At 55.5% G+C, this 21,350-nt stretch overlaps 2 protein-coding genes across 2 annotated transcripts; both read right to left on the bottom strand.

Annotated features, from left to right (window-relative positions):
* Nucleotides 4,590–13,057, bottom strand: PIP5KL1 (phosphatidylinositol-4-phosphate 5-kinase like 1). The gene is made up of 10 exons (XM_021069432.1): nucleotides 13,010–13,057; nucleotides 11,798–12,001; nucleotides 10,528–10,578; nucleotides 10,179–10,333; nucleotides 9,823–9,947; nucleotides 9,262–9,296; nucleotides 9,117–9,172; nucleotides 8,265–8,377; nucleotides 7,804–7,957; nucleotides 4,590–5,193 (listed from the first exon to the last, which is right to left on the bottom strand). The coding sequence occupies exons 1-10, from the start codon at nucleotides 13,037–13,039 to the stop codon at nucleotides 4,926–4,928; spliced, it is 1,191 nt and encodes a 396-aa protein (XP_020925091.1). The 5' UTR covers nucleotides 13,040–13,057; the 3' UTR covers nucleotides 4,590–4,925.
* DPM2 (dolichyl-phosphate mannosyltransferase subunit 2, regulatory) lies at nucleotides 15,750–19,034 on the bottom strand. The gene is made up of 4 exons (NM_001244059.1): nucleotides 18,984–19,034; nucleotides 18,601–18,690; nucleotides 17,227–17,329; nucleotides 15,750–16,452 (listed from the first exon to the last, which is right to left on the bottom strand). Exons 1-4 carry the CDS (start codon nucleotides 18,984–18,986, stop codon nucleotides 16,394–16,396), a joined length of 255 nt encoding a protein of 84 aa, NP_001230988.1. The 5' UTR covers nucleotides 18,987–19,034; the 3' UTR covers nucleotides 15,750–16,393.

Consider the following 21,350-nt stretch of genomic DNA (forward strand, 5'->3'; position numbering starts at 1 on the left):
AGACACACTTGCTTCTGCTCCAACAGAGCATCCGTGTGGAAGAGCTCTCGGCAGCGTGGAGTCTTCCAACAAAGATCTTCAAGTAGCTCAGCTCTGCGATCTCATTTTAAGGGAATCTGCCTGTAGGGTATAACCTGATGCCCCCAAGGGATCTCATCTCTATCTGTCACTCTTTCTTCACCAGTAAAGTCTTTCCTGGGAAGCAATCCCTTATCTAAGGCAACACTCTTCATTTATGACCCTCAGAAAACGCACAGTCCTGTATTGGACCGTTCACAACAACCAATATGGAAGTTCCCATTGGCCACTGGGACTCCATCTTTGAATTGCTAAGCTTAAATCCGATGAGTTTCACATAAGATGAGTAAGAATCATAGCACCAAAGAAATCATGGCATAACAGCCCCCTTTTCAAAGTGTCCTCCAATTCAAAGCCAGCTCAGTGTAGGGTCCCTGCAGGTGCTGAAATGTGTCCCATTTGAAGGCTCACATGGATCCCTCAGGAATTTAAGACTCAAGTGTGTTCTAGGGCCAGAAAGGTTTGAAGGGGCAGATACAAGGCAAGAGGGAGGGGTGGGCCTGCAGTGAAGTGGAGAGCATACTTCCCATCTAAACTGTTTTTTTTTGGGGGGGTGGAGTTCCCACTGTGGCTCCATGGGTTAAGGACCCAACGCAATGTCCATAAGGATGCCTTGCTTAGTGGGTTAAGGATCTGACATTGCCACAAGTTGTGGTGTAGCTCAAGGAGGTAGCTCAGATCCTGAGTTTCTGTGGTGTAAGCTCTGACTGCAGCTGCAGCTCCAATTTGACCCCTAGCCAGGGAACTTCCATATGCCATGGGTGCAGCCAAAATAAGTAAATAAATTAATAAAACCCTCCTCATAGACTCAGCCCCAAGGGGAAAATGTGATACCTTCCCTATGGATTCACTGATCACCCACAAGGGCTAGGGAAGTGACAATTCCTTCCAAAGGGAGGCAAATCCCTGCTGGCTAGGACCCCATGGAGACAGGGACGTACCCATATGTCCTAGGCTCCCAGAGGAGATAAAGCTGTCACATCCACCATGGAACTGACTCTGGGTCATCCCACAGCCTCAAATGAAGCTCTTCAACTTGGTTTTGGCAAAAGTCCTCTCTCCTTACCCTGATCTGCAAGTCCCTGCGCGGTCTGAACACCTGCCTCCTCAGTCACCATCCACCCACCCTGGCTGCCGTTCTGATCCTCAATCTTGATGCCCTCCTTCCTGCCTCAGGACCTTTGCACTTGTCACATCCTCTGCCTGGACTTGTCTATTCACATGACCAGCTCTACTTGTCATTCAGCTCAAATATCCTCAGAAAGGCCCTCGCCGGGTCCTCTACCCTACATCACAGCCCCATCCCTCTTGTCCCACCTTGATTTATTTTTTTCACGGTACTTGTCACACTCTGAAATCCTCCTGTGTATTAACTGGTTTTCCTGTTTACGGTCCACCTGCCCATTAGCCTCTAGGATCCACTTGTGTTCTCAGGGCATTTCCAACACCTGCACAAATGTCTTTGTTGTTGTTGTTGTTGTCTTTTTAGGGCCACTATAGAGGTTCCCAGGCTAGGGGTCTCATCAGGGCTTTGGCTGCCAGCCTATGCCACAGCCGCAGCAACGCAGGATCCCTGTGTCTGTGACATACACCACAGCTCGTGGCAACACCGGATCCTTAACCGCCTGAGTGGGGCCAGGGATCAAACCACGTGCTCATTCATGGCTACTAATCAGGTTCATTACCTTTGAGCCACAGCAGGAACTCCCAAATGTCTTTTTTTTGGGGGGGGGGCCAAACCTGAAGCATGTGGAAGTTCCCCAGCCAGGCATCAAACCCAAGCCACTGCAGTAACAGGGCCAGATCCTTAATCCGCTGCACCACAAGAGAATCCCTAGATGGTTGCGGTTCGATCCCTGGCCTTGCTCAGTGGGTTAAGGACCTGGCATTGCTGTGAGCTGTGGTGTAGGTCACAGATGTAGCTCGGATCCTGCGTTGCTGTGGCTCTGGTGTAGGCCAGTGGCTACAGCTCCAATTAGACCCCTGGCCTGGGACCCTCCATATGCCGTGGGAAGCAGCCCTAGAAAAGGCAAAAAGACAAAAAAAAAAAAAAAAAGTGAGACTCTCTAGATAATGTCTGTTGAATGAGCCACTTAGAAGAGCCAGGAGGGAGTTCCTGTGTGGCTCAAGGGTAATGAACCCAACTAGCATCCATGAGGATTGGGGTTCGATCCCTGGCCCTGTTCAGTGGGGTAAGGATCTGGCATTGCCATAAACTGCAGTGTAGGTTGCAGACACGGCTCAGATCCTGTGTTGCTGTGGCTGCAGCTGCAGCTCTGATTCGACCCCTAGCGTGGGAACTTCTGTATGCTGTGGATGCAACCCTAAAAAGACCACAAAAAAAAAAAAAGAAGAAGAAGAGCCAGGAGTCCTGGGCCCCATGAGACAAGGGACAAACCACTTTCCTTCCAGGCTCAGCCCTGCCTCAGCCCATTGCCAGATACCCAGGTAGAGAGGGAACGGGCCATCCCTCTCTGTGAGCGTAGGGACCCAACTCAGCCCTGTCGGATCCAGACCCCAGAGAAATATAGGGCCAAACCCGAGTTTCCTGCCATGCTGCCCTTCCACCACAGACTTTCCATGACCCACCCACTTCTCTAGTGACGACCTTACCACACTCTATGTCTCAACTTCCTGCTGAGCCAGAACGAGAAAAGCTCTGTGGTTTGGGCCCGCTCAGAAAAGTTGAGTAATCGCCCAGCGTCCCACAGACGGCTGGGGGTGAGGTCAATTATACACATATTCCAGGAACCCGCACTCCAGCCCTGCACCCTGAGACTTCCCTTTCCAGAGTTCCCGCTGTGGTACTGCGGTAGAAGGATCTGGTGGTGCCACAGCTGTGGCTTGGACTCGATCCCTGACTATGGAACTTCCATATCCTGGGGGTGCTGTGGGCAAAAAAAAAAAAAAAAAAAAAAAAAAAAACCCAGCGGAAATGATCACAACATTGTAAATCAACTACTTTTCAATAAAACTTTTAAAAATGAAAGAAAAAAACATGGAGTTCCTGTCGTGGCGCAGTGGTTAACGAACCCGACCTAGCAACCATGAGGTTGAGGGTTCGATCCCTGGCCTCGCTCAGTGGCTTGAGGTTCCGGCGTTGCTCGTGAGCTGTGGTGTAGGTTGCAGACGTGGCTCGGCTCCAGTGTTGCTGTGGCTGTAGACCGGCAGCTACAGTTCCGATTAGACCCCCTAGCCTGGGAACTTCCATATGCCATGGGTGCAACCCTAGAAAAGACCAAAAAAAAAAAAAAAAGAGAGAGAGAAAGAAAAAATTTTCCCTTTCCTCTCCCTACTCTACCAGCAATTTCCCCTCATTTTCTCTGAAGGTCAAGGGCAGAGCAGTGTTGGATGCAACTGAGTGGCTACCCTAAGGTCTGGAGTCATCCAGTCCTGGGGGCCAGCCCCCTCCCACCACACTGCCCCTCCCCCTACACCCTGAACAGCAACCATGGTGCAATATTATCCTCAAAAGCCAGGCTCTCTTTTTCCCCAGATCTTTGCTGTGTCCTCGGCCTGGGACCCACTCAGGGCTGCTTCTGATTCTTCTGGTCTCAGTTCAGAAGTGAGAGTTCCCACCCCATCAAATAACGAGGTAGGGGCTCCTTCCCTGAGTCCCACGGCCCCATGTTCCTTCACAAGGCTTTGTCACACCAGGTTGCTTTTGTCACTGTCCCCCAACTGTGAGTTCTGTGGAAGCGGAATCTAGGTATCTTGCTCCACCCCAGGCCCCCATTTCCCAGCAGAGGACCTGTCGCATAGCAGGTGCTCAATAAATATTTAATGAGTTAGATATTTCCATTTTAAAGATTAGACCACTGAGGCACAGAGAAGTTTAGCACCTTGTCCTGGTCACACAGCCAGGTCTCAAAGAAGCTCTAGAAGAAAGGCCCACTTGGCCACGATCTGACTGGCCGGGGGTCAGAGGGAAGGCTGGAGTTTCCTGGAGGAGGGAGAAGGAATGACCAGGGGCTAGGCAGGCAATTTGCTTCTCTGCTTCCGGTGACATCTGTGTGTCCACGTCGCCTGGTCTGACCACAAACCTCTGCTCCCATGTCATAGATGATAAAAGTGACTCCCAGAGGCGGGCAGATCTTATTCAAGGTCAATAGTGGACCCCAATCTAATGCATCCCAGTGCTGCAGGACCGCCTCAATACCCCACTTGCATCCGTAGAGGAGCAGGAGGGAGGGAGGCCACCCCAGACTGAGGCCAGTGGGCCCTGCCTGAGCCAGGGGCAGAGGAGTGGGAGGCCTGGCTTCTCGGGCCACTTACCAGTGCAAAACCCCCTTAAAGTCTCTGGACTGCAGTTTCCCCATCTGGACGACAAGGGGGCTGGGCTGGAGCTTTCAGATGCCCTCCTTCCCCAATGAAGATAGGGCTGCAGAAGCTGGTGTGTAAGAATACACGCTCCTGAGTTCAAAAGGTATATTGAGCCCCAACCCATGCACCCTGTCGGCATGGATTGGCCGTTCCCACATCTGTGTGCCTGAGGCTTATGAGGTCAGATAAACTGGGCGGCTGGTTGCAGCATTTATTGCTGAATGATCTTACTCAGTCCCTTCACCCCTTAAGCCTTCATTTCATAGCTGTAAAAAAAAATGAATATTAACTTTTTTTTCCCGAAGATTAAATGAGCTAACATAGGGGAGTCCTTGGCACGATGCCAGGCACAGCATCGCCATCAAAAGGAGTTCATCATATTAACTAGGGGGATGCTGCCCTCAGGAGGCCAACGGGAGGAACAGCAGGCAAGGGGAGCCTGACCCTCTGCCCAGGCCAGGCTGGAACTCGCGTGCCTGGCGTGCGCCCATTGTCCAGGTGGGAAGAGCGTGGTCGGACGCTGGTCACTCGGTGTGCGCCTCTACCCACTGGCAGAGGCGACGGGCGTAGCGAGCCGGGCTGACGGTGGAGAAGGTCCGGCCCGGATAGCACAGCGTCTTCCATAGGTGCTCCAGCCGCTTGCGAAGCCCGTAGACCGTGGCGAGATCCACAAGCCCCAAGAAGTAGCGCTGCTCCGGCCCGTCCAGGATGTGTAGGGCGTTGGGTGCGTCGGGCAGCAGCCGGCGGTTCTGGGCTTCCACCTCCTCGGGGCTCTGTACCCCTTGCATAGACCTGGGGGCCGACAGAAGAATGAGGTTACTGCTTCCTCCAGGGAGCCCCAGCCAGTGGACCCAGTGCCCCAGCCAGTGGACTCAACATGCAGCTGAGTACACTGCAGTAGATGGTCTAAAGCTGAGCCGTTCATTAGGCAGCCACCAGCCAGCCACGCTCGCCATCCAGCACTTAATGTGGCCAGTCCCAATTTAGATGCGCTCAATATAAACGTAAAATACATACTGAATTTCCAAGACAGTATGAGATTACAATGTAAAATACTCAAAAATGTTTATATTGATTAGATGATGAGATTGTAAGTTTGGATGTCTGAAGTCAGTGAAATATACATTAAAATTATTTTTGCAAGTTCCCATGGCAGGGCAGTGAAAACGAACCCAACTAGGAACCATGAGGTTGCGGGTTCGATCCCTGGCCTCCCTCAGAGGGTTAAGGATCTGGCGTTGCCGTGAGCTGTGGTGGTCAGCAGCTACAGCTCTGATTAGACCCTTAGCCTGGGAACCTCCACATGCTGTGTGTGTGGCCCTAAAAAGACCCCCCAAAAATTATTTTTATCTATTTCTTTACTTTTTTTTTTTTTTTTTTTTTTGGTCTTTTTGTCTTTTGTTGTTGTTGTTGCTATTTCTTGGGCCGCTCCCCGCGGCATATGGAGGTTCCCAGGCTAGGGGTCCAATCGGAGCTGTAGCCACCGGCCTACGGCAGAGCCACAGCAACGCGGGATCCGAGCCGCGTCTGCGACCTACACCACAGCTCACGACAACGCCGGATCGTTAACCCACTGAGCAAGGGCAGGGACCGAACCCGCGACCTCATGGTTCCTAGTCGGATTCGTCAACCACTGCGCCACGACGGGAACTCCTATTTCTTTACTTTTTAAATTTTTTTAAAAAGATCTTCTTTGTGTGTGAGTGTGTGAGTGTGTGTGTGTGCACATTTTGTTGTTTTGTTTTGTTTTTAGGGCTGCACCTACAGCATATGGAAGTTCCCAGGCTAGGGGTCTAATCAGAGATGCAGCTACCAGCCTATGCCAAAGCCATACCAGATCTGAGCCGCATCTCTGACCTATGCTGCAGCTTATGGCAACGCTGGATTCTTAACCCACTTAGGGAGGCCAGGGATCAAACCTGTATCCTCAGAGGCACTACGTTGCGTTCTTGACCTGCTGAGCCATGATGGGAACTCCTAAAGTGCTTGTCTTAATCCCTGAGTGATTCTTTCTTTAAAAAAATGCTTTTATTTTATTTTATTTTATTGCTTCTTAGAGCTGCACCTGCAGCATATGGAAGTTCCCAGGCTAGGGGTCAAATCGGAGCTACAGCTGCTGACCTACACCACAGCCACAGCCGTGCATCTGGATCTGAGCCGTGTCTGTGACCTACACCACAGCTCATGGCAACGTTGGACCCTTAACCCACTAAGCGAGGCCGGGAATCAGACCTGCATCCCACGGATACTAGTCAGGTTCATTTCTGCTGCGCCACAGTGGGACCTCCCAATCCCTAAGTAATTCTGTTTAACCACAAGGTGAGTCTTGGAGGATTGAAATCCGAGTAGTTAACCCAATACTAACAGGAATTCTCGGAAGATGCTGTACAACTTCTTTCTCTGAGGCTCAGTTTTTCACACCTCTGAAATGGGAATGGACCCACCCTCTCAACGACGTCCTGGGTCAGCATGCAAGGATGGACAGCATGCAAGAGGAAGGCAACACGACGGGAGCTCTGGCTGTAGTGCAACAGGATTGGCAGCATCCCTGCAGCACTGGGACACAGGTTGGGTCCCCAGCCCCTGGTTGGGTCCCCAGTGGGTTAAGAACCCAGCATGGCCACAGCTGCACTGTAGGTCGCAACTGCGTCTTGGATCTGACCCCTGGCCTGGAATTCCAAGTGCCGTGGGGTGGCCAAAAGAGAAAAAAAATAATGAGGACGAGAACATGACAATGGCGCCAATGGTGGTGACCTCAGTGTCCTCACGTGGAATGACTGGCTGAAGTGGTAAAGGCTTTTTCTTTTTTTTCTTTTCTTTTTTTTTTTTTTTTTTTTTTTTTTGTCTTTTTCCCATTTCTTGGGCTGCACCCGTGGCATATGGAGGTTCCCAGGCTAGGGGTCGAATCGGAGCTGTAGCTGCCAGCCTACACCCAGAGCAACGCGGGATCCGAGCCGTGTCTGCAACCTACACCACAGCTCATGGAAACGCCGGATCCTTAACCCACTGAGCAATGCCAGGGATCGAACCCACAACCTCATCGTTCCTAGTCAGATTCGTTAACCACTGAGCCACGACGGGAACTCCGGCAAAGGCTTTTTCTAGAGCCAATTAAATAGGTCTGAAGCCTCCAACAGCTCCACATCCCCTTCTGGAAAATGGGCCGAATCTTCAAATCAGCCCTGAAGCCCTTGTCCAATTAGATCTCACCTGTTCTTTTCCCTGCTGTAGTCCACCCGTGCCCACTGCCCCCGCCTGCCCACCAGGCTTCCCCAGCCCTCCACCGTCCACACACACGTCACTTTGCAGCCTAAGAGCCTTTGCCTGTGTTCCTCCACCTCGCGGTCTGTCTTTTCCATGCTCTCATCACCTCATCCTTGCTGTTGCCTCTGGGGGGCCCACCTGGCTGTGCGGAAGATGAGGCTACTGCCCAGGCCCTTCTCATCCTCGTGGAGGTGCTGGAAGGCCATCAGAAGGCTGTAATCCAGCACGTTGAGCTCCCGGAGGAAGGCGGTGTCCAGTTCCATCTGGCGGAGGAGCCAGCTCCGCTGGGGCCCTGCCGGAGCATCAGTGCCCCCACCTGAGTGCTCGTCGTGCGCCAGGCAAGGTGCTGAGGGCTCCACACGCATCTGCCCCAGGAGGGCAGGGATCATTACTGTCCCATGTCACAGACGAGGAAACTCATCTGTAAGTCGCCTCAGTCACCTGGCTAGAAAGTTGTGGCGCTAGGATTCAGGATTCTCTGCCTGACTCCAGGATCTGGGCTCTTAATGACTCAGGAAGAGAGTGGTTCCAGGGACCCCCTTCCGACCTGACTCTAAATGGAGGAAGACTAGACAGGGACTGACCCCCCCTTGGCTCACCCAGGTTGATGGTTTTGTCCTGAAAGTTGAGGTCTTTCAGCACCAGGACAAGGGGGCTGCCCTCAGGGACAGGCTCCACCCAGCGGCTCACCTCGCAGCCTTTGATGTCATACCTGCGGGGGCAGGCGGGGTGGGGGGACAGAATTCAACGTTATACACACCTGAGACATACAAGGACCCTCACAAGGGAATAATAAGGAACAAGAGCCTCCACTGTGTGCTGTTCAGTCCGCAGCACAGCCCAATTCCATTGCTGTCCCCATGTCAGAGGTGAAGAAAAAGGCTCAGAAAGGTAGCTTCTTTCCCCCCCAAGACCACACCGTGAGTGCAAGGCAGAGCAGGACTTCCAACTGGGGCCCTTCAATGCCCAGTCCAGGCTTTCCTCCTGCCTGGACCTGTCTCTTGGCACAGCTATCCCTGGGGTATCCCAGACACAGGGGTCCAGCCCTAGAAGCAGCACCAGAGGACACGAGGAAGTCCGTGGCCCTGGGGGAGCATCACTGTGGAGCTTTCGGGCAGAGGCAGGGCTAGGAGGCTCGGCTGGCCATGGGCAATCAGAGGCTGGATTCGAACCCCTGCGCCGCAAAGAGCTGCTGAGTGGCTTTCCCCTCCTCGGTTCCTCATTGACAAAATTGGAACGACAAGGACACCTCCCGCTCAAAGACGATAATGAGCGCCAAGCGCCCCCTGCATACTGAGTGCTCAAGAGATGCTGATCGTGGGTATCGACCCGTTAGGAGATCTTGGGAACATCCTTTCTCACTGGACCTCGGTTTCACGATCTATTTATTAGGTGAGGGTGCTTCAGGTGGCACATTCGGGGGGCGCCCGGGCCCTGGGAGGCAGACTCACCTCTCGGAGATGCGGCCGGTGGGGTAGAAGACGTTCTGCATGATGATGAAGTATTTCTGGGGAGGGGGGTAGGGAGTGAGGGAGGACAGGCTCTCACCCGCCAGCCGCCCCCTCCGGCCCGGCCCCCTCGCCTCGGCTCACCCACCTTCTTTCCCCGGGCCACCCGCAGGCTGTGCACTCCTGAAAGGGGAGAGGGCTCCAGGTGAGGGGACCCAAACTTGGCAACCCGGGGTCCCTTCCGCCCCTGTCCCATTCCAGGCCACGCCTCCTTCTTGAGATCTGCCGCATCCCGAGCCTTCAGGCCACGCCCCCGGGGCCCCTCCTCATCTTGGGGCGGGGTCTCAACTCGACTGTTCCCTAGATTTAGCCCCCGAGACGCCGCGTCCCCAGGCCCGGCTCTGCCCACATAACCTCCTCCCAGGAGTGTCCAATCCCAACCTCGCCCCCTTGGGGCCCCGCCCCAGGTACTGGTCCCGCCCACCGATTCCCCCGCCCCTCCTACCTTGCCTCTAGGACCCGCCCCCTCACTGTACACTCCCCCCAGCTGGCCCCGCCTCCCGTCCAGTCCCCTCCACCCTGCTCGGGCTCAGGTCCCTCCCTCCCCGGATCCTGGAACCGTCCCACACCCTGGCCCCCTCCCCTTCTCGTTCTCTGTCTTCACCCCTCCCCCGCGCCCCGCTGTCCTGGGTCCCTGGGTCCCTCGTACCCAGCAACCGCGCCAGCAGTGAGTGTGGGTGCCGCTGCAGGTGCTGCACGTAGCGGGGCAGGTGGGTGAGCAGCGCCCGCACCTCCCGGCGCCTCTGGGTCTTTAAGAAGAAGCGCTGATCGTGGCTGGGGCGGGAGAGGGAGAGGTCACTGACCAGGCGGGGCAGGGGGCCGCCTCCCCACCGCCCTCTTGCCTCCCGCCCTCGGCCGCAGTCTCTCCCCTCCTTCTGACCTCTGTCTGGCCCTGACGCTCCCTCATCTGGCCATTCATTCCATCTTTCTACCAAGCTTCCCCTTCCACCTCCGACCAGACTCCTACTCTACCCCACCCCTGCCCCACCCCTGGCGCCAGCTCACGACAGGAAGAAGCTGGCCTTGCTCTTGGAGGTGCTGAGGAACTGCAGGTAGGGGCCTCCGGGTCCCAGCGAGGCCTGATAGTCCTCCTCTGCCAGCCCTAGGGAGCGCCGCAGTCGCGCGAAGGCAGGGCCAGCCAGGGTGCCCAGCTCGAAGCCCTGCGAGGAGGAAGAACAGCCCCAAGAGTGTCCGTGGGTCCAGGCGTGTGCAGTTGGCCCTAGGGCAGAGGGTCGGGGAAAAGCACACCAATCCTGCAAGGCCCGGGGTCGGCCAGCCCTCCCACTGCATAGACGGGGAAACCGAGGCGGAGAGGAACACACTCCCTTCCTTGCAGCAGTCTTGGGCTTCCTACCTCGTGAACCTGGGTCAGGACCTCTGCGAAATCCTCCTCCGTGGGCAGGCCCTGGAGCAAAGAGCAGAGGGGCTTACAGAGAGTCTCAGGCACCCACTGCCAGTGCAGGGGCTCCAAGCCACCTGCACCTGGCCTCACCCTCTTCCCCCATTCGATTCTCCCAGTGCGTGGGGACCACACCGGGTGCTCCGGAGTGGCTAGCCCTCGCAGAGCTGGAGGGAGGATGACAGTGACCTGAGGCAGGTCTTAGGTGTGTCCCATCCACAGTTGGGTCCCTAGCACCAGCCTCTGAGTTAAAGCCTGCCACATGCGCCCCGGCCCGTGTTGGCCAAGTGCCACCGGGTGCCCTCCCAGTATATGGGGCTGGACTTGAAGCCTGGGAACTCAGCCTAGCAGGAGCTACTAGTGCCTGATTCAGCCTGGGAGGAGCAGGATCTGAGAAAGCTCCCTGGAGGAGGTGGCCCCTAAGTTGAAATCTGAAGGGTAGTGGAGAGGAGAAGCAGGGGGCTCACCAGGAAGGGAAGGAGAGCCCAGGCGACAGACGTGGGGAAGGGAGGGGTGGATTGGGAAGGAGGCTGGACAGTCGGCCCTTGTGCTTGAGCCAGCGGGACCCTGAGGCCATGTTGTATTGGGGCACTGGGGAGCCATGGAAGATTTTCAGCAGGTGGAGAGAGTTAAAGGACTCCTACACTCTCCCTGGACCTCTAGGTCCCTGTGCCGAGACCTAGCTCAGGGGATGTGGTCACTCTATGCACACGTGTGCACACACACAAACAACACACATGCTCACCCAGGGCCCGTCCAGCTGCTGAGCTTGCAGTGGGCGACCCTTTCTGCTGAGCCAGCCTGGCTCCAGCCTGAACTCCGGGGAGGATGGGCCAGGCTGATGGGGTGGGGGTGGGGTCCCTTCTCCACCTTACACCCTGGCAGAACTGGGAGGGCTTGAGGCCAAGGAGTCAATCCTGCCTCCCATTATACAGATGGGGACACTGAGGCCCAGAGAGAGGCAGAGGCCCATCTAGAATCACACAGCAACCACATGGGTCAGAGTGGTTCCTCACACTCCCAATGGACCCTGGGCTTTCTGGCTTCACGGTTTCCTGGCTTCAGCCCCCACCCAAGAATGTCCCTCCCTTCCTGCACAAAGCCCCTGCCTTCCTCCGCTTCTAGCCTGCTCTGATCCCCAGCCCTGCAGCATTAGCGGGACAGGGCAGCAGCCCGGCCTTGCTGTCAGTGCTGTGGAGGTGCATGGGAGAGACTGGCCACTCACCGTGGGCGGATGGTCCATGGACACTTGAATGGCAGCCCACAGCCCTGCCTGCATCATACACGTCAGTGGGTGCAGCTCATGCTCTGGGCCCACCTCAAACAGGCCCAGGCGAGACTGCCTTTCTCGTAGACGCCAGAGGAGGCCACGGCGGCCAGAGCTTGAGGTGGAAGCTCTGCATCCAGCCTCCGGGGAAAGAGCCAGGACCTGGGGTGGGAGGCACCAGAAGCAATGAGCAGGTGGCAGCATCCTGCAGGGGAAAGATCCTGCTGGGAGTCCCACAGACAGTGCTTGCCAGCTCTCTCCTCATCTCTCTCTGCCTCAGTTTCCTCGGCTGTAAAACGCAGATAAAGCTGGTACCCATCTCACTGGGTGTTGTGAGGGGATGGTGCCTGGCAGGCGATCAGCACCCAAAATAGTGAAGGTTATTATTTTTTGGGGTAAGATTTTAATTTTTTTCTATTATAGTTGCTTTACAATATTTTATGAATTTCTTTCTTTCTCTCCCTTTCTTCCTTTCCTTTTTTCTTCCTTCCTTCCTTCCTTTTTTCTTTCTTCCTTCTTTTGTAAGAGTGATGGTTATTATAATCAGTGTGTAGAGCATTCCTTCTGCAGCCAAGCCTGGTCCAGGACTGACTGACTCTTCTCAGCAGCTGTGTAACCTTAGCTAAGTCACTAACCTTTCTGCATCTCGTTTTCTCATCTGTAGAATGGGAACTATAATAACTCCTTCATGGCAGGTAGTAACTGTTGTTGCTGTTGAGTTTGAGCTCCTTGCACAGAAACTCTTCATAGTAGGAGCTGTGATGTCAGTGATTCAATAATTTATTCCGCTCGCCTTTGCCAAGTTTCTCCAGCCCAGTGAGGAGGGTCAGTAAGAAGCTGAGATCATAGCTGCTGACCCGTTAGCAGAGAGAGCACCCACCATGTGCCCAGCACTGGCTGAGAGCTTGACCTCCTAACAGCCTCATGAAGGAGAAGCTTTTATGACCGTCTCCATTTTCCCCAAGAGGAAACTGAGCAAGTTCTCGGGGAACACCCGCCAGACTCCCCGCATCAGACCTGCGGCCCCATGTGGGGCGTGTCCCAGTCCCGCCCAGTGCAGGACCCCTGCTGGGCTTGGATGGGGGTGTGTCCGCCCCGCACGGGGAGGGGCGGCCCGACCCTTGCCCTCCAACCCTTTCCTTTCCTGTCCTCTCTCGGGTCTGCACCTACCTCGCGGGGCCCCGGGCTCGGTGCGGCCATCGCCCCCGCAGCAGCTTCTCGGGCACTGGCCGCGTCCCCCGCCGCCCGGCAGCCCGGCTGCAGGAGCCAGGCCCCGCCCCTGCTCCTGAGCTGACCAATCGCGTAGTGCAGGTCCCGACTGCACCCAATCCGAGAGGGGGCGCGGGCGCTCGCCTGCAGGTTCCGCCCCTGAGGCTGCAGCATCCTTCGGACCGCGGTCCAGGGCGGGGCGGGGCCGCTGAGCGTTCGTTGGGGTCCCGGAGTTGGGGAGTGGGGAGGTTTGCAATTCCCTTCCTGGGTCGGGGGACTCGGGTCTCGGAGCGCTCGGGGAGGCGGGTAACCCGAGTCTAGTCCAGCCCACTCCGGTGTGACATTCCCCCCTATCGTTCTTTTTAGGGTGAGGAAACTAAGGTACAGAGAAAGAAGTGACTACCTCCAGGTCACACAGGAAGTCGGGGGAATGCGTTCATTCAACACTTATTTTGAACACTCACTATGGGCTAGGAGCAGCGTAGGCCGGGGGGAATTTAATGGTGGCTGAGAAGGAGGAACACAGCTGCCAGCGTGAGCTTTTAAAAGCATAAATCAGATGATGTCACTCTCCTGCTTAAAGTTTCCAGTGGCTTCCCACCGCACTGGAACTCCAAACGTCTCGACTTGGCGTTAGGCTCATCTGTCTACTCGCCAGTCCTGTCTCAGATCACTCTCCCTACACCCAGCACACGGCCACGGGGCAGGGAGCAGGGTTCCCAGGTGGCTCTTTGCAGATGCTGTTCCTTCTGCCTGAAATCCTTTCCCATCAGACTTCATTTGCTTCATTTTTTTTCACTTTGCCCGACCATCTCCTCCCCTCTGTCATGATCACATCGCCTTGATTTTCTCCATCACACAACACGGTCAGAGACGGTCCAGTTCATTTATTATTATCTCCCCTCATCCCCACACTGCACTTGCCCAGAGTGGGAGTGTGGAACCATGCCAGGCTCCTTTCCTGGCTCAGTATTTGGCACAAACTGGTGTTGGAGAAGTGTATGCTGAACCAACGTGAGCAGGACGTGCAGAGAACTTCAGTGAGTCCCAGGAAATAAAAGGACAGCGTGGCTGGAGTGAGCGAGCGTACAGGATCTTGCCATCCATGGGAGGAAGAGGAATGGGAACCCAGAGAAGCATTGTATGAGAAAGATGCTCAAATGTTTTCAAAAGCCACTGGCGGTAGTGCAGTCAGTTTGGAGGGGGCCTTGTGGGCAGGGAAAGCAGTGAGGAAGCCTTTGATGAGTGAGGGCAGAGGATGGGCTTTGCATCAGGAAGGTGCCTGCGGAGGGAAGAACTGACAGGATTGGGGGGGGGGGTCATACGGATGCGGGGTGGAAGAGGAAAGCCAAGTTCAGCTATGGCTGCCAGGCTCTGGCTGGAGTCAGGGACATGGATGACAACGCCAGTCACAAGAAGGGGCAGGCATGAGGGGAGAGCCGGATTTGTGCAGGGAGGTGGGGAGTCTGAGAATTCAGATCATGATGGAATGAATCTGAGGTGCCACTATGACATCCAGTGAGGATGGCAGGTGGGTGGCAGGTGCATGTGCAATAATCGGGGCTCAGGAGAAAGCTGGGCTGGAGCCTGGCTAGGGATGAGGTCACCTCTAGGTGTGGGGTGAAAAGGCTCTGTTCAGGGCAGAAGACGAGCATGGGTGAGAGGGAGAGACACACACAAAGTAGAATGGGTCATCCAGCCTCTGAAGGTGCACCCGGGGGATGTCACTGGCCAACATCGCAGAGGGGGGCCAAGGAAACATGCTTTGGATTTAAAGATTGGACGTCACAGGTGGTCTGAGTGCGGCCCTCCTAGAATGCTGCCAAGCACCGTGGAGGTGAGCAAATGCCGGGACTTCCTTTTGGGAAGCCTGGCTGTGAAGGAGAGAGACCTGGAGGGAAGCACTGGGTTGATGGGGCAGAGAGGGGGGGATCCCTTAAATGGAGCCTGTAACACATTCATCGAACCCTGAGCAGACCAGCTGGGAGGAAGAGGCTGTTCCCTTGAGAGGGATCCTAAGACATGAGGTTCCTGCTACAGCAGTGGGAGGAGACAGGACCCAGAGCCCTGGCCAGCAGCTCTGCCTGGCCCGGAGGGTGCAGAGAGGAACAGGGAAGGACAGGCAGGTGTAACGGCAGTTGGTGTCTTTTCTCTGATGAGGGCGGCCCCTCTGCTAAGCGGGGGAGAACGAATGTCCACGATGTGAGGGGATGAAGGCTTACACTAGGCACTGTGGACAGGAGAGCTGGCTGCCCAGAGGGACACGGTGCCACTGCCGGGGACTGGGGCTGGGGCTTGTGCCAGCCAACCTAAACACAGTGGAACCAGCCCTGCTCTGGCTCACAGCAGCCCTCGCTGCTCAGAGCCACGCTAAGCTGGGCGGCCGGGTACCAGAGATAGATGATGGGCTTGAGCTTTCAGAGGACTGGCCTGAGGGTCCTTAAAATACCAGGCCGTGCTGGCTGAGCTGGCACAGATGAGGCAGGGGAGAGGGTGATGTGGCGTTGGCAGACTGCCATGCCCCACGGACTCCCCGGGAGCAGCATCAGGCCAGACCCATGTACAACCCCAGGAGGCCCCTGAGGCACCCTCATTGCACAAACCAGGGTCTCCTGACCTGAGACCAAGGCAGAAGCCAGCTCCCAGCCCCCTCTCCAGCCCCTGGGCCGCCCAGCTCCCCCGGTCAGGATGGCACTGAGACAAACACACCGTCAACGTTTATTGTTGTACCCCCCCCCGCCCCCACTACAGACGGGGCTGGGGGCTGGGCCTCCACAAGAAGCAGTCAATGGGGGGCCCTACCGTGGCCGCCCTAATGTGCCGGCAGCCTGTCAGGCCTCCCCCCAAGCTTTCCAGGTCCAGAAATCCTCGCAGGGCCTGGGCCTATGTCAGACCTGGGAAAGCAGCCTTTGGGGAGGAGCAGGGTTGGTGGGGAGAGGTCCTGTGATGGCCCAGAACCTGCCAAGTCCAACACCAGCATGTGACAGGTGGGGAAGTGAGCCAAGAGTGTAGACCCGCAGGGAAAAGTGCCGGGGAGTCCGAAGGTGGCGGAGGGCAGGGGCGATGAGCTGCATCTTTCGGGCACTGAGCCAGAAGGGGGTGAGAGGGAGACTTCCAGGGACGCCTCCCTCCTGGCTTCTGGAAGGGGGAGGAGGGGAGGGGAGGGGCTCTGGGCAGTTGGGGGGCGAGTCCTGAACAGCTCCGTCCCCCTTGGGCCGGGGGGGGCCTTCAGGGCAGCTGGGCTTGAGGGGGGCCTCAGGGCCTGGATGGGTCCTGTGGGCCCCCCGCCTGGGTCTGCCCTGGCGAAGAAACGGAAAGGGCCGCAGCCTTATATCGGCCAGGCCCTCACTGAGCCTTTTTGGTCACCTTCTGGCTCTTCAGCATCACGGAGGTGATGAACACTCCTGGAACACACGGGCCAGAAAGGCCAGTTAAGGTCCTGGCTCAGGGCTGCTGGGAGGCCGGAGCAGGACAGAGCATGACAGAGGGACCCGCAGGCGGGGCCAGGCACCGACCCAGCCACCCTCCAGGTTCCCCCGGTCATCTCCCAAGTGGCTCGCTAAGCCACACCCCCACCTATATTCATTCAACAAACATCAGCCGAGGGCTGACCACAGGCCACCTGCTGGATTTGTGTTTCCGATTTTACAGGGAATAAGATCCACCCAACCATCCATCGACTCAGCTAGTCAACCATCTGGCCACCTACCTCCCCAGCTGCCCACTCAGCACCTACCATCCACCTACCCCATCATCCAGACACCTGATTGCTGACTCACTCAAATGACTTTTTTGAGCACCAACTCAGTGCCACAGCATGTGCTGGGCACTGAGGACACAGTAATGATGAAGATACAGTCTTTGGCCTTAGGAAGCCCACACACTAAACCCTGGGAGTCAGAGGGGTGCAGGAATCAGAGGCCAAAGTGACAAGGGGGTGAGGGGTGATGGTGGTGGAAGGAGCAGGAAACAAGGAGACACCCCATTAGAGTCCAGTGAGCCTGAGGATCGAGAAGCCTGCAGCCCTGAGGGATGAACACGGAAACCCCAGGGGGTGAACTGAGGGCAAGGAGCCTCCAGCAGGTGTACCGCAGGGGCCAAAGTACAGCCGCATGTTCAGGTGTAGGAGAGGGTCATGGGGTCCCTCAGACACCCCGCCCAGGGTTGGGAGAACTTACCCACAAAGAGGAGCAGCAGGAGGCCGGCGGCCAGCGGGATAGCAACAGCATAGGCCCGGGGCAGGAAATACTTGTGGATGACATGCTGACTGTCAATGAATGGCTGGCACAAGGGCAGAGCTCCGGTGAGCATGCCTGGCTCTGCTGAGCGCCCCAAGCCCAAACATCCCACCTCCTCTGTCTCAGGGGCTGACCCCGTCAAAGCGCTGGGGCTGCATTTGCTTTTCTTTAAGATGATGGCATCTTGGGTGCTTTGGTTGGTTCCCTTCCTTCATTTTTCTACAAGTGGTATACTAGGTACTTCCCTGGTGCCTGCTCTAAGCTGCTGCTGGGGACCTGGCTTAAGTCCCCCACAGCTTAGCAGGGGCAAAGGGTACATGAGGAATCCCAATCTGGGCTCCAAGATCTTTTGTTTTTGTTTTTGTTTTGCTTTTTAGGGCTGCACCCTCGGCATATGGAGGTCCCCAGGCTAGTGGTGGAATCGCAGCTACAGCTGCCAGCCTACATTACAGCCACAGAAATGCGGGATTTGAGCCGCATCTGCAACCTACACCACTGCTCATGGCAATGCCGGATCCTTAACCCACTGAGCAAGGCCAGGGACTGAACCCGCAACCTCATGGTTCCTAGTTGGATTCGTTTCCACTGCGCCATGACGGGAACTCCACAAAAGTTTTCTTTACTAAGATTTTTCTCCCAAAGAACATCAAGTTCTGCAAGATTTTGCTTCCCAGAGTTCCTGTCGTGGCTCAGTGGTTAACGAATCCGACGAGGAACCATGAGGTTGTGGGTTCCATCCTTGGCCTTGCTCAGTGGGTTAAGGATCCGGCGTTGCCATGAGCTGTGGTATAGGTTGCAGATGCCGCTTGGATCCCACGTTGCTATGGCTCTGGTGTAGGCCGGCAGCTACAGCTCCGATTCGATCCCTAGCCTGGGAACCTCCACATGCCACGGGAGCGGCCCTAGAAAGGCAAAAAAAAAAAAAAAAAAAAAAAGATTTTGATTCCCAAACACACTGCACATTTTAACACATTTTTCCACCGGGGGGGGGGGGGATATCCCAAAGACCCTCACAAAACCCATTGGCACTTGTCATGCCCAGGAGCCCGCAGGATAACCAGAAGGACTAGAACTCCCATTAAAGGCACAGGACCTTACAGTGTAGTGGTTCAGGATTCTACCTTAGGTCTGAACCTTCTCCTTGAGCCTCGGCTTCGTCATCTATACAATGGGGACACCGCTAGTGTCGTCCTCCTACTGCTGCTCTGACGCTTTCATTACATGGGCAGGTAGGCCTGTCACGTGCTTAAATGTTAGGAGTTGGCTTCAAGATCTAGGGATAGGAGGTGAGAGCGGACGAGGAAGCACACATACCAACAGAATCACCCAGGTGGTGTAGTACGTGAAGATGATCAGGCTAACGGCGACGAGGCCGAGTCCCACCACCTGGTCTGTCCCTGTGGCCTGGAGAAAAGGGAAAGCTCAACTGAGGAAGTGACCCTCCATTTAGGTGCACTAACGGAGGGGGGAGTTGCCGCCTGATTACGCCCATTCACTCAGCAGGCGTATCCGACGTGGCTGACGAGGTTTCCATTTCCTGGCTTGAGACAGAGTGCAGGCTAAAGACCTACCACCCGTACGATGGGCCGGCGGGAGAGTGATCCCGGCTCCCGAGAGCTCAAGCCTCAGCTTCTGAGTAGACCTAGGACCCCACACCCAGACGCCCTCATTCCCAGGACTCCCAGCCCCAAGCTCACCATTTCCCCAGCGCTCCAGGCACCGGAGCCGTAAGCCACATCCGGTTCCGCATCCGGGCCCTCCTGGCCTTGGGCCGCGGGGCCCGTCGGGAGTCGTAGTCTTTAGGCAGTCCCAGGACTACGTCGCCCAAGACAGGCAGGCACCGCCTCCCCTTTGCATTTCGGGAAATGTAGTTTTCAAGAGTATTGTGGGCCGTGTTTCCGAATCACCCTGGGAAATGGGACCCAGTGGGGAACCCAGATAGGCTGCATTTATGGTCTCAGTCGGGTCGAACTCGACCCAGAAAAAAACCCCATCTCAATATCCGAGTCCCAAGGCCAGAGCGGGATGGGGTGGGGGGTCGAAAGTCCCATATTTGAGACGGGGAAAATGAGGCTCAGAAAGAGGCAAGCACTTGAAGATCACAATCCGAGTAGAGGGTGCAGCCGACTCCAGAACCCGAGGGCGCTACTTCCTGGTGTGGTGGCCCCAACTCTTCTGTTGAGGGTAGGGTGCAGACAAACGTTCACCGGATAATGCTGAGGGTGGAAGCCTTAACTAATTTTACTCCACAATCTCTTAATGATACTGCAGAAGCTATTCCTACCCTAAATATGGAACAAAAACAAATAAGAAAAGTAGTGCTGCAAAACCGAATGGCCTTAGACATACTCAGTGCAGGCCAAGGAGGTACCCGTGCTGTCATAAAATCTGAATGTTGTGCCTATATTCCTGATTATTCGCAGAACGTGTCTGATTCCCTGCGAGATCTCCGGCAGCAGATTCGTGAGATGTCTGATCCAGCTCCATCCAGCTTTTAGAGCTGCCCTCTGGAACGGGTTGACCTCCTCCTCCTCCTGATGGAAATATTTGTTCACCATAGTCATCATTGTGATCTTGAGCCTTTTATTTGGACCCTAGATAATTAATTGTAGGTCTTGCTTTGTTATGTCCTGATTAAAAGCTATCAACCTACAGATAGTGAAAGAAAGGGTACCCAAGGTAATGTATTGAAGCCCACTCAACCGACCGTGCCATGAGTGGAGACCTAACCACTTTCCCTAAGGACACCCCTTGTCAGCAGGAAGCAGTCAGAGCAGTCGGTCATTGTCCCCCCGCCTCCAAAGTTAAAGTCTCCAACTCTGGGGGCAGGGGGGGGGGGCACTGAGGCAGAATAGTCACTCAGGTAGTCAGTGTTAGGAGCTTGGGCTTCGATGCATTCTTGGATATGTCTATTGATTAACATTTGCGGCTAAAGGGCTCCAGGGAGTAACATCCCCACATGCCTTGTTTCCTCCAGGGAGTGTACCTACGCCCAGACGGACATTAATCTCAAAGCCCCCTGACTCAGGCTACGGGAAGAGAAGGGCAAAGACACCATGGGACTTACGGGACATTTCCACCCCTAAGACCCTATTGGACAAGGACTGAACTGGGCAAGGCCAATGGGAGAAAACCACAGCTTTCTGGACCTCACGTTGGTTACCCCCCCCCCATCTTTAAGGGATAAAAACCCCAATAGAGAGTGGGGCTCTTCTTGCCCTTCCCAGCTGTCCTGGGAGCTGTTTGCTTTCCTGTAATAAAGACTTTGCTTGCTTGCAAAAAAAAAAAAAAAAAAGAAAGAAAAAAAAAGATTCACCAGCCTGGAGTGGGAGGAGGAGGGTCTGGCTTGAGTTGCTGGGATGGGGCTGGTTTTGATTGGCTGTGAGGGCACCCCTTTACCGTTGCCAAGCTTCTCTGGCGAGCCGCTCTTCACTGCAGGAATGAGGCCGGGGTGGGGATCCTCCCTCCCCTCTGCCTCTCGGGTCCCGTGTGTGCCACAGCCCAGACAGGCCTTCTGACCGGTGTGCAGGCCCCTCCCTAGGCCTGGAGGCCAGATCACCCACCAGGTCTTCAGCTCGAGGCCTGGAACACTGTCTTCCCACGGCTAGAGGCTGCTTTTCACCCATCAGGTCCACTGGAATCCCCCACTTCCCGGGAAGCCCTCACTGCAGGGCAGTGGTTCCGTCTGTGCTCCACAGCCCCAAGTATGTCTCCAGGAGGATACTTGTCACTGCATTTAATTTTTATTTTTTAATTTTTTTTTTTTGTCTTTTTGCCATTACTTGGGCCGCTTTCACGGCATATGGAGGTTCCCAGGCTAGGGGTCCAATCGGAGCTGTAGCCACCGGCCTATGCCAGAGCCACAGCAACGTGGGATCCACAGCTCACAGCAATGCTGGATCCTTAACCCACTGAGCAAGGCCAGGGACCGAACCCGCAACCTCATGGTTCCTAGTCGGATTCGTTAACCACTGCACCACGACGGGAACTCCCAACTGCATTTTAATTAGCTGATTTACTTTTGTGGATCCAGCCTAAATGACTATGAGCTCCCTGAGAATGGG

This window comes from Sus scrofa, chromosome 1, assembly GCF_000003025.6.
Source record: "Sus scrofa isolate TJ Tabasco breed Duroc chromosome 1, Sscrofa11.1, whole genome shotgun sequence".
NCBI classification, from domain to species: Eukaryota; Metazoa; Chordata; class Mammalia; order Artiodactyla; family Suidae; genus Sus; species Sus scrofa.

Excerpts from the sequence above, each read along its gene's own strand:
- PIP5KL1 (XM_021069432.1), bottom strand. The coding sequence starts at position 13,039 with ATGGCCGCACCGAGCCCGGGGCCCCGCGAG. Across the intron at positions 9,173-9,261 it reads GGGTGGCCCGGGGAAAGAAG|AAATACTTCATCATCATGCA; the intron begins GTGGGTGAGCCG and ends CCCCCTCCCCAG. Across the intron at positions 7,958-8,264 it reads GGACAAAACCATCAACCTGG|GGCCCCAGCGGAGCTGGCTC; the intron begins GTGAGCCAAGGG and ends ATGCTCCGGCAG.
- DPM2 (NM_001244059.1), bottom strand. Across the intron at positions 17,330-18,600 it reads CCACCTGGGTGATTCTGTTG|CCATTCATTGACAGTCAGCA; the intron begins GTATGTGTGCTT and ends CCCTTGTGCCAG. Across the intron at positions 16,453-17,226 it reads CCTGCTGCTCCTCTTTGTGG|GAGTGTTCATCACCTCCGTG; the intron begins GTAAGTTCTCCC and ends CGTGTGTTCCAG.